General features: G+C 41.2%; 1 protein-coding gene across 1 annotated transcript in view; it reads left to right on the forward strand.

Moving 5' to 3' along the window:
- Positions 1–14827, forward strand: part of LOC149297663 (neogenin-like) — a 65514-nt gene extending 50687 nt beyond the window's left edge. The window contains exons 7-29 of the mRNA XM_089488152.1: positions 559–713; positions 1082–1202; positions 2817–3033; positions 4763–4917; positions 5267–5415; positions 6543–6681; positions 6762–6811; positions 7262–7406; positions 7485–7595; positions 7889–8086; positions 8990–9085; positions 9531–9754; positions 9979–10117; positions 10214–10321; positions 10483–10677; positions 11317–11376; positions 11542–11686; positions 12401–12639; positions 12803–12895; positions 13395–13499; positions 13688–13948; positions 14030–14160; positions 14744–14827. Of these exons, the coding sequence (XP_089344278.1) occupies positions 559–713; positions 1082–1202; positions 2817–3033; positions 4763–4917; positions 5267–5415; positions 6543–6681; positions 6762–6811; positions 7262–7406; positions 7485–7595; positions 7889–8086; positions 8990–9085; positions 9531–9754; positions 9979–10117; positions 10214–10321; positions 10483–10677; positions 11317–11376; positions 11542–11686; positions 12401–12639; positions 12803–12895; positions 13395–13499; positions 13688–13948; positions 14030–14160; positions 14744–14827 (3320 nt within the window). The remainder of the gene's footprint in view (positions 1–558; positions 714–1081; positions 1203–2816; positions 3034–4762; positions 4918–5266; positions 5416–6542; positions 6682–6761; positions 6812–7261; positions 7407–7484; positions 7596–7888; positions 8087–8989; positions 9086–9530; positions 9755–9978; positions 10118–10213; positions 10322–10482; positions 10678–11316; positions 11377–11541; positions 11687–12400; positions 12640–12802; positions 12896–13394; positions 13500–13687; positions 13949–14029; positions 14161–14743) is intronic.
- Positions 14828–16527: the final 1700 nt, after the last annotated feature.

Genomic DNA, 16527 nt, shown 5'->3' on the forward strand with positions numbered 1-16527 from the left:
GAATGTTTGTGGTGAAAAAAAAAATGAATCGGTTTTTCTGTATATCTTTTATAGAAGCTACTTGAAATATGTTTAAAATATTAATTTGATGTGTATAAACGGCTTTTCGCAACGGAGAGAAAACAGCAACTGTTAGCTATTTGAGCCTTAAACTTTTTTTTTTAAGGAAACAATGGGACGATTCCCGTTTACAGAAATGATTCCCACCTGCACAGTGCTCTGGATGTGTTCACATGAGCACAGCTGTTTGGAAAGATCAGCCTGTGGTGGGGAACCATCTGTGTGCATGCAGGGAGGTCCTGGACATCTGCACAGAGGTCCAGTCCCCAAGGTGTTGTCAAATGGCTTCTTTGCCTTGTTACATGAAAAACAAGTTGACAAAAAAGCAAAGCCGCTAGGTTGGAAGGATAAATGTAGCTACAGAAGATGGGAGATGGTACTATGCATTAATCAGTTCTGTAGTGTAATGTGTGTAGTCTAAGCAACAAGCTTTGTTTAGTAATACATGTTATATGCTCATAATCTCAAATTCTGATATTAGCTTTTTCTTACCTACAGTGCCTCCAGTTTTCCTTGTTAAGCCTTCAAACACTCATGCTTATGAGTCTATGGACATTGTGTTTACATGTGAAGTAAGCGGGAAGCCCACTCCCACCATCAAATGGGTGAAGAATGGAGACATGGTGATCCCTAGTGATTACTTCAAGATTGTGGTAAGAGCTGTGCAGAGCTGAGTAGTAAATACTGGAAGGTGTCTTATTCAAGTTCAGTGAGTATATTTTAGCCAAAGTAGTGTATCAAATACACCATGATTGAGCATAGCAGATTAGGCGTAGAAGGTCAGTGTGGTAGGTGGACTGAGATAAGAAGCAGTACATGTTCAAGTGAGGGAGGAAAGAGTCACCGTAAGAACGGGTACAGTGATATCCAGCGAAATGTTTTTATACTGACTGTAGGAGGAATAGAATGTGCAATGGGATGTGATCAATATGATTTCCATGACTTGGTCTATGCCACCAGCGTTACTGCTTCTCGTGTTCCTGTCTCCTTCCTCTGTCAACTTTTTTTTTTCTCTTCTCAGGGAGATCATAACCTGCAAGTTCTAGGTTTGGTGCGCTCAGATGAGGGATTCTACCAATGTATTGCTGAGAATGAGGTGGGGAATGTACAAGCAGCAGCACAACTGATTATTTTAGAGCATGGTAAGTGTTACTTGCAGAATATTCATTCATTAACAACTCCATGCTAGAGAGCTGCAAAGACCTATCCCCATGCCTTACCCATGCACCAATCTATTAAACCTGGAAACACGCACAGCAGCAGAGATTTTCTGTAGGTTCACAAAGTGTAAATACTCTGACCTGTTTTAAAACTAGAAAAAACTAGTTGCTAGTTCTCAGAGAACTGATTTAGCTCTTTCTACACCAACCTGTGTAGACAGATAAAGTTGCCCTTCAATTTTAAGTGCACAGTATCACTCCAGCTATCGGTGTATTGATCTTTACTTGTTCCAAGTGTTTTCCTTCCCAGCCCTTTCCTTCTTTTCTTCTATGTGCGTCAACAAAGCCCCATAGTTCTCTCTGCTTGGTTGCTTCCTAACAGCGATAAATGCAGCCTATTTAATAAAGAAGAAAACCAACTTAATGGATACCATACTGCCCTGTAGCACTGTCATAGTCTAGACCAATTAAAAGTAATCTGTAGGATGCATGTAATTTGTTAAAATGACAATTAACTTGCATTGTTGGTATCCTGAATTAACGTGTTCTAGGTGTGATAATGGCTAATATTTTTTCACACCATAATTTAAGGGAATAGTTTGATTTGCAAATATCACTATGCATATCTTGCAGCTCTCACCCTCACCTACATCGTGATGTGTTAATTTACTGTGCAAGTCCGTGATTTATTGTTTTGCATGTATTTACACACACAATGCAATGGCACAGTTCTCCCTCACCATATGGGCGTCTTTCAACCCCCTCCAAAATAATAATATGGAAACCCCACTTTTTTCTTTATTTTTATAGTTATTTACCTTTTATGGATATTATAGATAATAGTGTTAAGGCATTTCCACAAACCTGTGAAAACATAAACATAAAACTTCTAGACTACTTGAGCACATCTCAGGCTTCCACAGTTTTAAAGGACGTTGGCATATTTCGTTTTTCTGAGAATGTGCAAACTTCCACAGCAAAGAAGAAGTGTAAATAATGGCACTTGTTGACAGTAACTGAGTATTTCATTAAATTTTCTAGATCCAGCAATATCTGAGTGAACCAGTGGAGACATACAAGCCACTTCCAGTCATTTAGTAATTGTTTGTATTGCGGGTGAATCTGGCCTTGCTCACCCACTGCCTCTACCCATTAACACAGTAAAGCATTTCTCCAGAATAAATTACCAGAAACCAGTTACTTTGCATTAGCAGGCCAAAGGCCCATAGGGATGGACTGTGCCATTATAGCTATATCCTTTACGAAAGGAGTTCACTTGTTTCCTGACCAGCGGTTGTCATGCACTGTACATCCTCTGGCGGTAAACGGGGGAAAATGTTTGCATGTTTGTGGGCAAACCAGACCTGTCTGAGATGGGACTATATGATGAGAAATACTACTTTTCACACCTCTCTAGCCTTAAATTTAGGTATCCTGGGTATGGATCTCATGTAGTGTTCATCTCAGGGACAGGCTGCCTCTGCATGGCATCTGTGCCCAGCTTGTTTTGTTTATTTTCTGTTCTTGTTTTTCGCTCTGTGTTTGTACGTGCTCGTGCTTTTCTTCCTCCTCCTTCCTCCACCTACCTTCGACAAGGTATTACCACCCCATCCTCTCCTGTCTCCTCACTGACCCATGCTACTGCTCACCATGTAGCTGCCACACCGGGAGGCCCACGGCCATCATCCCCACGGGATGTAGTGGCCTCTCTGGTGTCGACGCGTTTCATCAAGCTGACTTGGCGTGTACCGGCTGATGCTTATGGAGAGAACCTCACCTACCATGTCTACTACAGCAGAGAGGGTATGAACAGGTGAGACTTGTCAGTTTGGTCCAATATAACTGCTATGGTTAAATCTGTAGAATGTAAAGTACTATGTGGGAGAATCTACTCAAATGTTATGCCCTGGGTTTGGTTGTAGGACACCATCACCTGTTACTGCTTCTCTACATGCATTACATTTATTTATAAAGCAGCAGCAGATTCAATAAATAGCCCTATTACAACAGAGAGTGAAAATGACCAATTAGAATTACATCAACAATATACAATTTGACAATAAGATCAACACGTTGGCGAGGTGAGTTAACTTATTGCAGTAAGGATGGTGTGGAGATCTTGAAGGTAGGGAGACAAAATGGTGTCTTTAGGATTTGGTTGAGGGTACTTAGGAGGGTAGGTTACATGCTTCTCGGTAGGTTTTTAGTAAGCAGGTAGCAGAAAGTCTGACAAATCATATTTTCTTCACTGTGTGTAGATGTTTATAAACACTACCACAAGTGTCATGCAAGTTTACTTAGCCAACAACATTTTGTCTGACATGTCCATTCATCTTGTCCATGGGGGTTTGCCTTGATGCAATTTGGCGTCTTCTATGGCATTTTATATTTAGATTTTGACTTGGAGCATAAGGCCCTTCTTGGTTCTAGAAAATAAAACAAATCAATTGGTTTAGAAGCTGTGATACTGTAAGACCTTCATCAAAGATGACAAATTCCACTTCTCATATACTTAGTCAAAGGCAATATCATCACGTTCAAGACAACACACAAGTGAGCCTACATACTAACCCCTAGGCTGATGCCTGACAGTCCAACACCATGTAATTACACCAACCCCCACACACGCTCATGCTAACACCATATACGAACATACACCTGAGTGCAGTAACACACGCGCACCCTAACCCTAGGCTCCTGCCAAACAGTCCAACACCATAAGATGACACACACTCATGCTGACACTGACACCAGCCCACACACACTCATGTTAACGCCATTTATGAACATACACTTGGGTGCAGTAACATGCATACATACTAACCCTAGGCTGATACTGGACAGTCCAACACCATAAGCTGACACACACACACTGACATACACACACACACTGACAGACACACACACACACACACTGACAGACACACACACACACACTGACAGACACACACACACACACACTGACAGACACACACACACACACTGACAGACACACACACACACACTGACAGACACACACACACACACTGACAGACACACACACACTGACAGACACACACACTGACAGACACACACACTGACAGACACACACACACACACATACGCACATGCTCTAATGCTATACAGTAGCAGACACCAACACTTTTCAGTAACACACTCAACCCCATAAAGTCACACAGCCAACACACGCTAACACAATAGTTTGGGTGTATGTGTAGTGTGTGTATATAACACTAACACACACACACACACACACGTCACAGATGCAGCCCATACTGTTGTCCCTTCCTCCCTCTTACCTGAGAGACCTATATTTTGACTGCAGCTTGCACTCACCGTGCTAGCTGCCCTGCTGTTTCCTCCCTACTACCGCAGAGTCATGTAGTGCATGTTATGTGAAACTGCTTGGGTGCCTGGGATCCTTAGCATGCCCATGGTATATTTCCTCTGCTAGGTTACTACAGTGCAACAAGAGATGTTCACTTTCATTCCTGATTGTATTCCCTTTATTTACGTTACTATTTTAACCTCCACACCCCTAGGGAGCGAGTGGAGAATGCCAGCCATCCAGGTGAGATGCAAGTTACCATCCAAAATCTACTGCCTGAAACCGTATATTACTTCCGGGTGGTGGCACAAAATCAGTACGGTCCTGGAGAAAGCTCCTCTCCTCTGAAGGTGGAGACACAGCCCGAAGGTGAGCAGTAAAATAGTGGTGGTTGCCATATCCCATTATGTATTTGAATTCACATATTGACCACAGTTGTGGGATGTGTAAAAATGTTAGGTTTTCTTGGTGGTTATGTTAGCAATCCGCAAATGACACATCCACTAAATCTGTCAATGCAAAAGTGGTACTGACCCTTCTTTCATCATGTTTAAACAGAACTCTTGCTGTATATAAGCCCTTTCTCACCTCACCCACTCTCACGCCCATGCCTTATATTCAATTCTATTTCGGTTCAGACTTCTACAAACCTCATGACAATTTTTGAGTGTTACTACTTCATCTTAATAATGGGTTCTTCAATATTCTTTTCTTTTAGTTCAAGTTCCTGGCCCAGCCCCTAATCTCCGTGCCACATCAGTCTCCCCCACATCTGTTGATGTCAGTTGGGAAACACCTTTATCTGGCAATGGAGAAATTCAGAACTACAAGCTATATTACATGGAGAGAGGCGCAGGGGACGAGCAAGTAAGTAATAATCCCCCATAAAATGGTTATGAATTGAATTGGGCATCTGTAGTTAAAATGTCAACTGTTTGCAATTGTACACTATATAAGCAAAGGTATGTGGACACCCCTCTTAATTATTGAGTTTAAGTGTTTCAATCACATCCATAGCTAACAGGTGTATAAAATTGAGCACATAGGCAGCAATCACCATAAACAAACATTGGCAGTGGATTGAATTGTACTGAAGAACTCATTGATTTTGACAAAAATCTTGAAATTATCCTTCTATATCTGCCCCAGTCCACTGTGAGTGCTATTTGTGAGACATGGAGGCATCTAGAAGTAACAGGTCAGTCAGAAAGTGGTAAACCACGCACACTCACAGAGCAGGGTTGCCCAGTGCTGAAACGTGAAGAGCAAAAAAAAAAAAAAAGTGTCTTCTAGAGCATAATTCACGGCAGAGTTTAAAACTGCCTCTGGAATCAACATGTGATCAAAATGTGTGATGGACAAATCTGAGTTGGAGGATGCCAAGATGATGCTGCCTAAGGGAATGTATAGTGCCTGCTATATAGTTAGGTGGATTAATGGTCAGGGTTTGAGCTAGGCTTCTTAACTTCCAGTCAAGGGTAATGGATCTGCTACATTATACAAAGATTTTACACAACTTTATGCTTCCAACTTTTGTGGCACCAGTTTGGGTCCTTTTCCTGTTACAACATGACTGTACCCGTGTGCGCAACACACTGTCTATAAAGACATGGATGAATTTGGTGTGGAGCCGTGACCTTCACCCCATTGGATGGATTGGAACGCCGATGGCAAGCCAGGCTTCTCATCCAACATCAGTGCCTGACATCACAAATGCTCATTTGGCTGAATGGGCAAAAATTCCCACAGACACACTCCTAAATTGTTTGGAAAGCCTTCAGAAAAGTGGAGGCTGTCATAGCTGCAAAGTGGGGCCCACTCCATGTTGATGCCCATTGTTTTGGAATGGGTTGTCCAACAAGCTGAAATAGGTGTGGTCAGGTGTCCACATACTTTTGTATATATAGCATATTTCCATTTACAAATACACTTAATCAGTTATGTGATCCCAGATGGGATTGGTAAACAGGTGTACACTTTGTTCTCTTCTACAGGATATTGATGTGGGGGGCCACTCGTATACCGTGAGCGGACTTAAAAAGTACACAGAGTATACATTTCGCATTGTGGCATATAACAAGCACGGGCCTGGAGTATCGACACAGGACATCTTAGTCAGGACCCTGTCAGATGGTGTGTTTCACTCTTTGTTGTCTACTCCTAACTGACTGCTTGACACATTAGCTAACCATGATTTCCTTTGTGTTTGGCAGCGCCTAGTGCTCCTCCTCAAAACCTAACACTTGAGGTGCGCAGTTCTCAGGTAAGATCTCGGTATATAGTGGTCGAAGCTGTGTTGATATCTGATAACTGATATCTGGCCGGAAAGGTTTAAACTATCAAATCTAACGTTTCTTTTAACCTTGCGATAGCCACGTACCGGAAATTTTCTATGGGTCATATTTTTCACTTATCTTCACAATTGACTAGTCAACAGAAGCACTTTTCAGTTTACATTAAGATGCCAGTATCTGATTTCTTTTAAAACATTGGACAGATGTTTTTTTACGAACAGTTATCACTTAAAAGTTGCAAAGCAAATGTTCTTAAAAGATCTGCTAACACGATACAGAATTAGGTACTTTATACAATGCATCAGTCTTTCACATGCACGTTAGACTTAAACACACTAGCACCTGTCTCTCAGTAGATGAACATTGGACCATTTTAATAGATAATCAAATTAGTCACTAATGTATATACTGATTCACAGAGCATCTTGGTGCAGTGGCAACCTCCTCCACCAGGCACTCAGAATGGACAGATCGTGGGATACAAGGTGCGTTACCGGAAGACCACCAGGAAGAGTGAAACCAGTGAGATTCTGGTTGAAACTCAACTGTCACAGCTTGTCGCAGGTAAGTGGTGTTGCCTTTGTTTTTTCTTTTCTCTGTGGGATGCATCTGACTCTTTTCTCGTGCCATTGTTATCCGCAGGTCTGGAACGTGACACAGAATATAGCTTTCGAGTGGCGGCCATGACTGTTAATGGGAGTGGACCTGCCACTGAATGGATGTCTGCAGAGACTTTTGAGAATGACTTAGATGGTAAGGCTTATATGAAGTCTTGCTTAAAATGTCAGTGATTTGGTGAATGATTGTATTGTGGTTATGGCAGGCTAAAATGTATGTGTATGTGAAAAACAATTTATGTGTATTCATTTTCTTTTTCCGATTTACCTATTTCCCTTGCTAACTCATTTGGTTAACATATTCCTACTGATGTTTTCAATTTCTTTAATGCTTTTGACTAGTTGCATTGGGAGTTTTTTATTTTCCTGCAGAACTCGAGGCATTTTATTGGTATTTCTAACCTTCTTTTTGGATTCCTATATTTGCAGAGTCTCGTGTTCCAGATGTTCCAAGCTCTCTTCATGTGCGTCCACTTGTAACAAGCATTGTGGTGAGCTGGACACCACCAGAAAATATGCATCAAGTAGTGGTCCGTGGCTATTCAATTGGCTATGGCTTGGGCAGCCCTCACGCTCAGACTGTGCGAGTAGACCACAAACAGCGTTATTACACAATTGAAAATCTCGGTAAACAATTTGTATTCTAACAGTGTGTTAATCCATGTATCGTGATCATCTCAAATAAACTTCATGATAGGATAAAGATAATGAAATATGTACACATGAATGGACATAATATGGGTTTAAGTATCATTTGCTTCCTGATGAAGGCAGCTGAATTTAGTAACTGATTTCTTAAGCAAGCCAATCAGTGGTAGGAGTGTGGCTATAACTTCAAAAAAATTATACACAAAGTAGTTTAGTGTAAGCTCTTGACTTCAGAGGTAATGCCACCCAAATGCCCAACTGAAGACATTTATTACATGAAAAGCTAAATCCAAATTGGGCTTTGGATTCTCTATTTTTGGATGGACTCTTCCCTTAATGGGGTGATCCCATGCAAAAATGTTTTCTTGAACATTACAATGCTAAATACAGTAGTGTAGTTTAGAATGGAAGAAATCTTTGAGGGGGGGGGGCACAATAACCTGGTGTGCACACCCTCTTATAACTGGGGCTGTGTTCAGAATTAACCAATCGCATCCAAGCTCATGTTAAATAGAAGTCATTACACACCTGCCATCATTCTTAAAATGCCAGGTTCTTGTGGTTTTAAACAGGGGTGTGTAGAGTTTTTATATCCACTGTATACTACTTAAAATGTAATGTTTTTCTTGTGCTGGTTGGTCTGTTTTGTTGCTGTGCTTATATAACATTTCTGAAATTTGCTTAAGAATCACTTTAAAATAAATAAATAAACTTGTATGGATTACCTTGGTGTCCACGGGGTGGCACTGCTGTTGAAACGTAAAATGTAGTGCTGTGTTGCGGCATCCCTAGGGAACAGAATAGCTTGGTTACTACTCAACGAAAATGTTACTCTTTGTATCTCTTTCCTATGTAGAACTTTAGCATGTGTTTTCTTTGCAGATCCCAGCTCGCACTATGTCATCTCCCTAAAAGCATTCAATAATGTGGGGGAAGGAATACCCCTGTATGAGAGTGCAGTGACTCGCCAGCACACAGGTAAATCGATACCAGAATATTTCCCATACAGTGGAAGGGCAACGATTTATAGCATTAAACGGTCAGGAAGGGAGATATACGTGTGTTTTATTATAAACGCTGAATTTCTTTCGCTGTCTTTGCTGATGTCAGTGTGGATACTAACAATATATTTTTCTCTTTCTCTTTTTCTTGTATTATTAACCATCTTCACAATTTTTATTTCAAATTGTTATGGTTTAAATTTCAACTTGTTTCTACACCTATTTATAATGGTTTACTACATTTCTTTTTATCATTTTGCATACAAACATTCCTTGTTTGTATCCCATTATTTTTGGTTTTCACCATATTTTCTGTTTCTATGCCATCTTTCTTTTGGACAAATCTGTGTTTTTCTTTTTTTATTACGTCCCCGTTATTTATAACTCCTGCTCCCCCTGCCCCTTCATACATTGTGACATAGACCCTTCCGAGGTTGATGTTGTTATTGTTCATGCCCCGTACACCCCAGTTCCAGAACCCAGTCCTATGTTGCCCCCTGTGGGGGTCCAAGCATCTATTCTGAGCAGTGACACGGTGCGTCTTACCTGGGCGGATAACTCCCTTCCCAAGAATCAGAAGATCACAGATGCCAGATACTACACTGCACGGTGGAAGACCAACATTCCTGCAAACACCAAGTATAAGGTGTGTAATGGCTATAGAGTGGACGTAGGAAGAGGATTACAAAGGAGATTTGGGTACAAGAAGTATATATTGTTTTTCTTTCCAAAAGTGTGCTTTGTTTGCGATTGCTATATGGTTAAACTTATCCAGTGACCTGGGAGAATTCTAGTAGGCACAGTTAGTGAAGAAATTATCGATGAGGGTACAATCTTCACGTTACATAGGTTTTTATTCTCTTCTTCTAGTTTGCAAACAGCACCACGTTGAGTTACCTGGTTACTGGCCTCAAACCAAACACGCTGTATGAGTTCTCAGTCATGGTCACCAAGGGTCGCAGATCAAGCACATGGAGCATGACTGCCCATGGAACCACCCTTGAGTCAGGTATACCAAAATCCCATAGTACTTTGTCTATATTTTCATCAGTATATTCTTCTGTCAGGATATTGCAAATTCTAATTGTTTTCATTGCCACCTTAGTTCCCTCCTCTCCTCCCAAGGATGTAACAGTTGTAAGTAAAGAAGGAAAACCAAGAACCATAATTGTGAACTGGCAGCCTCCGTCTGAGGCCAACGGCAAAATAACTGGTGAGATGGGAACTAGGACCTTACCTGATCTTCCCTCGCTATTTGCGTTTGTTTTATTGGGTAGCCTGTTGGGTAACTTCCATAATCTGTTTAATTCCTTAATTGTCAATTTTCATCCCCAAGGTACATTTGTTTGTGATCTCACTTTATGTGCCCTCCAGGTTACATTATATACTACAGTACCGATGTCCAGGCAGAGCTCCATGACTGGGTAATAGAGCCTGTGGTAGGAAACCGTCTGACTCATCAGATTCAAGAGTTGACCTTGGACACTCCATACTATTTCAAGATCCAGGCACGGAACTCCAAAGGGATGGGCCCCATGTCAGAAGCTGTACTCTTTCGTACCCCAAAAGGTGAGCAAAAAAAAAAGTACAAATAATTTAGAGGCATTTACTTGTGATGCTTTCCATGTTATTATAACAACTCGGTATTTGTCTCAAGGGCAAGCGTGTGAAATTGTCTGGATAACATTTCAGTTTGTAGTAGCAAATTATGCTCCTTTGCTATGTGAATTTGCAAATATTAAACCCACATTTAAAAAAAGTGTTGTAATTAGACTCTTAACAGTACCTGCTACATGTATCTTGTTGCACTAGGGGTTGATACTTGTTCTCTAACAAACATTCTGCTTTCTCCTTTTATTTGTCTTGTGTTGACATCTCCTTCCCTACACGTTTCATTACTCCAACTTATCTCCCCTCCATTTCCCTCTTATTTCTATGGCTCACACCCCTCTAACACCCCCCACACTTTGCTCCTTTCACCACCACCTCCATATATTTCATATGCTTTTATGCCTGCAGAGTCGTCACCTTACATGCCTAATAACCAAGGTAATGACACCATCTTTCTCGGGGAAAATATTTTTTTGGGTGGGGGCGTTATATTTACTTTGAACATACGCCATACTTGGTACTAGAATTATTGTGTACTGTTCTATGGTCACACATTCATTATCTGTGAACGTTTTATAACTTTACCGTCTCTTTCAGCATCTGGTAAAGGCGTCCGCACTTCAGACTCTGGATCCAACACTGGCTCATCTCTTGGAGGTAAAAAAAAAAAAATCGTACAAGTTGTCGCTTTTAAAGTAAACTTGGGATATGCAAGTCTTGGAATGGTTTGGGTGCTAGGGAACATTTTTTTTTTTTTTGCATTAAAATAATAGATACAGGGTTGTTATATTAACCAACTACCTTCCTGTTCTCAACCAACAGGCAATAACAGCCACCACGGCAGTCCCACCTCACTGGATCAGAACATGCTGCTAACTATCATTGTGTCACTTGGAGTCATCACCGTCCTGGTTGCTGTGGTCATTGCCGCTATCTGTTCTCGCCGCTCCAGTTCCCATAACAAAAAGTAGGTGTGGTGTTTTATAATGGAATTTCTTAATGGGTATTTTTCTTTACAGTGACCTTGTGATCATTGTTAATCTTTACCATTGAAAAATGATTTTAACATTTCAATTCATCTTCTTAGAAACTTAGAACTTGATGGCAGGTAAGAACCCATTCAGTCCATCTAGTCTGCCTGATTTTCCTGATGTAAGATTCCGACCTTAATCAGTCGTTGGTTTTGTCTTAGATTCAGGATACCCATATGCCTATCCCATACATGTTTAAATTCCCTAACTGTATTAGCCTCTACCATTTCTGCTGGGAGCTTGTTCCACTTAATCTACCACCCTCCTGGTAAACTAAATTAAACCCTAGCAACTTAATTTCAGGCTTTGTTTATTCATAGAATAATTCAATCATATTTCAAAGTTCTCAGCAATCTAAACACAAAACATTTCATTTTGGTTTCCTTAAATAGTAGGCAGAATGCCAGATACGTGTGTGGCCTCCAATTATCTTGGTTTTCCTTCACTAAAGGACGTGGTAGAAGAAATGTCCTGTTCGGTTGGTGAGATGTTGTTTGGTTGCCTAGTTTGGCAATAGGTTATTAGGGCACCCAGGGATGAGCCGGGTGAGGTCTGTATCTGACCAGCCAAGTGAGAAAAAAAATCCTGTCAAACTCATTGGTCATTCAGTTTAATATTTATAATTTGTTTTTGTTTTTTTGTGTCAATAGGAAGAGAGCAGCTTGTAAGTCGGCAAACGGATCTCATAAATACAAAGGCAATTCAAAAGATGTGAAACCACCAGACCTTTGGATTCATCATGAGCGGCTAAAGCTGAAGCCAGTTGATAAATCCCCGGAAACCAACCCAATTTTAACAGATACACCCCTTCCTCGTTCTCCTCAGGATATAACCCCTGGTGATAGTACTACAGAAGGAAGCATCCACCAGCACAGCAACTCGTACCGTGGTGAGTACATGATAGAAAGCATATTGTGAAGTGAGTAGGGGTGCTGGTTGTTTGTTAACCACCTGTAGTGTGTATGATGCCTCTTTTAAACAAAACAGTGTTTGAAGATAGTGTCAATCAAGTCTCTGTATTGATATAAAAAAAAAAAATCTCCTGTTTCCAGGTCTGGAATCTGAGGACTCTGTTTCCTCGCTTGTTGGACGCCGTGCAATGAGGCCGAAAATAATGATGCCTTTTGACTCTCAACCCCCACAACGTGAGCACTGAGAATAAAGGGTTTTAATAAGCATGCGCAGTGGATTATGTCAAACTTTTACTGTGTTGCAGAATTTGGCGGTGGTGTGATTGTGTGATGCTACATCAGGGCAGTAGAGCAGTGATTCTAAGGAGAAATCTAAAAGGAGTTGGGGGGGTTGTGTTTATTGTCAGTAGAAATCTCTCTGCCACGAGGCGGATAACTGAGTAACTGTATACATGCTTAGTTGCCATTTTCATCAATTTTGTGTCTTATTTTGAATGTCCCATGCTCCCTTTCATCCTTCACTGTCCATCTTACCCCTCATTCTTTATTCAGTGTTACTTCCCTTCTACTTACTGATTTCTCACTGCACTTCAGCAGCTTTACCATCGCAACCTTACACTACACCTGTCACTGTTCTCTCCTCCTCCTTTTTTCTTCTGCCTTCCTATTTCTCCCTTTGATCTTTTCTACATTCCCCATTGTGTCCTCTTATCCTGCTGTCTCTGTGTTTCAGCGGTTGTCAGTGCTCATCCCATCCATTCCCTCGATAACTCTCATCATTTTCGCTCAGTGCCTGGGTTCATGCTGCACGTGCTGGGTGGCCCCCCGCAGGCTGCAGGTGAGAGGGGTGCTCTTGTTCAAGGCAGTAGGTTCCTTACCGTGTACACTGCCTTAGATTTTTGAGGCATTGCACAACCTTTAAGAGTAAATTGATTCCGAGGCTTGTTAATGTATGTAGATATCACTGGGATGGGTATACCACAACCCAGAATGCCTTTTAAGTCAATCTTATTATCCTCTCGGCAGAATCAGTCCGTCACGCCCCCAGTTGCGACACTGTAGTGGCAGCATCGTCGTCATCTCAGACTGGACCTGAGGAACCAGATCCCCCGGGAGGAAGTTTTTTGCCTGGGTCAATGGATGAAGATTCAGTTGCCAGTGTCCCCACTGCACACATTCGTCCTTCTCACCCCCTTAAAAGCTTTGCCGTGCCAGCTGTTCCAGCTCCAGCCCCTTCAACGGGCTATGAGCCTGTACTACCCAGTTCCCCTCTCCTGGCACAACAAGGTGAGTGCTATCCGATTTCATCTCAGCAGATGTGAGTGATGTTTTTTCGTGTACAAGTCAAAACTCTTGTGTTTATTTCAGCCCCAACAGCGCTCTCAGTGAAGACTGCTTCTCTGGGGACTCTGGGTCGAGTACGTCCCCCTCTGCAAGTCACTGTGCCCAATGCCCCTGAACCACTAGAGACCAGCAGGATGCTGGACGGCTCAGAGAGCGTAAGTGTTCCGCTTCCCTATTTATGTTTAGAAATGTTTGTCGTGCATCTTTAACAAATATCTGAACTGCAGATTTTCAAAGTTAAAAATATGCCTGCTGCAGATGTTGAACTCCAGCCCCCGCCAGCTCATCCACCTTATTTACAGCACGGAACTGCAGGATTGTGGCCAAATGATCACATGATTTTTTAGAAATTAGAACAATGGATAGCTTTATTAGCACAAAAGTCTTTAGTCAAAGCTGATTTTTATTGGCTGAACATAGAGAAAGATGTCTTAAGTCACTTAACCTTTCCAAAGAAGTCACTTCAGATGGATAATGATTTTGTCATTTAAAGGAGATACCTCTAAAGTGCCGAAAGCTTTACATCTTAATCTATGCAGACCTTTAAAAGATATAAAATTTAACCAAAGACTCCATGATTTTCCTGGGCACTAAAACCAATATTTGTGTGCACACATTCTTGATGTTGTATTATGTCACTGAGTTATGCGTTTTTCCCTTTTTATCTGTAGATGACTGGCTTTCAAATACATTTAGTCTCTACCCTTTCCCCTCACTTGTTTTATTGTTTTCTTACAGAGTTATGAGCCAGATGAACTAAGCAAGGAAATGGCTCACCTTGAAGGGCTAATGAAGGATCTGAATGCCATTACCACCGCATGAGAGAACATGCCCCCACCCCCAGAGGCGAACTTGACACTGTATGAACAGAGGCAGCACAAACACTCCCAACACAGGTCTCTGTGCCCCAAACACCGTAACCGATGAGGGTGTTGGGAGACCAGACTGTTCACTGAAGCAACTGCCAAGGCCTTGGCCCTGGTATTCTGTATATTGCTATAATGTCCTCTGATTTGTAAGAGTTTTTGGGGGTTTATATCAAACAGAAGAGGATTTTTGTGTAATCAGTGGAGGAATATTGTGTATCACCGTTTTTTTTATTTTGTTTTTATTATAATATATATACTTTTCTTCCGCTATCGGGCTTTCAGCTTACAGCTGTGGTTCAGTTTGTACGCTCCATCACATGGGCTTCAAGGCATCTGACAAGAACTTTCCTGTTCCAGCCATTGTTGCTTTTTGTGCAGTGTTCTCAGGCTGTGACACGGCATCCGTCAGCAGCAAGTCTTTCTCCAGCCTCTGTGAGACTTTAAACAGTGTTACTCCCACACCAAACTTTGATCTAAACCTTCTCTCCACGTTTCCGTCCACAAACCGTGCTCTGGACTTATACAAGGCATGACAAAATTGACTCCTGGGGCAGATGTAAATTCCATTTGCAGTCCTGCCCATTACATGAGATAGCACTGTGTGTGCTGAAAACATACAAGTCTACATTTCATTTGATTTGGGGAAGCCTTCCAAGGGCAAGCAATCTGTGGCTTCATGCAGTAGCTGGATGGGTCTCTCTTTAAGCAAGCTGGTCTCCAGCACTTTCATATAATTAAGGCATCCTCCATCTCGTGTACCTTCCTTGTAGATGTATAAATGGAATCCATCACCTTACCCTTACACATCCTCCTGTACATTGTCCTTTCATCCCTCCATTTCTCTTCCACTCCTTTCTGTACAGAAAATGTGTTCTATTTTTTTTAATGCTTTTCTGTAGTGTTTAGAATGTATCCTTTTATTGTGAGCCCGTTTTTTATTTTGTTATTTTATAACATCATGACTATTATTTGGTATTGGATTTCAATACACTTTTTTATTCAATCAAATTGTACTCTAAGTGTATGTTTGTGTGCTTACCTAATTTGTTGCGCATTTGCCTTACTCACACCGGAAACTATATATATTTACAAGTGACCTTACAGCACAGAAGTGCATTTAGGTTAATACATTGACTATATAGAAGGGACTATAGAGACACAGGCACTGTAAAATCTACAGGGCCAAAGACACCTTTATAATGTAAGCAGACAATGGCTGAATTAAGTAGAAGGATTACAGAAATATAATCTCTGTCCTATTTCCATCAAGTCATTATACCAGAGAGCATAAAGATTGTTCCATAGAAATTAATGATTTTTTCCCCGTTTTTTTTTTGTGTATATATAAATACATTAAACCCATCAGTGCGTAAGAGCTAGGAGCAGCATATAGTGATGTATATCCTATAAATGCCTTTTCTTTCAATAAAACGAGCAAAACCATATTTTTGCAAGTCTGCACCAGTTTATTAATAATTTCGTAGAAATTAGACACTTTCCATCCAAAGTGGGTGCAGAATGAACATCATATTGAATTGGTTACTGTTATACTTTCATCCCTGCCCTACTGAGCCTGCATTTTTTTTTCTCATGTTACATTTCAACAAATTATCTACCCTCACCCAGTTTTACTTTATTGGGCAGCAATAATTG

The sequence above is a fragment of the Sceloporus occidentalis genome, unplaced genomic scaffold (assembly GCF_023333645.1).
Source record: "Sceloporus occidentalis isolate IW3139 unplaced genomic scaffold, rSceOcc1.0.p SCAF_37, whole genome shotgun sequence".
Taxonomy (NCBI): domain Eukaryota; kingdom Metazoa; phylum Chordata; class Lepidosauria; order Squamata; family Phrynosomatidae; genus Sceloporus; species Sceloporus occidentalis.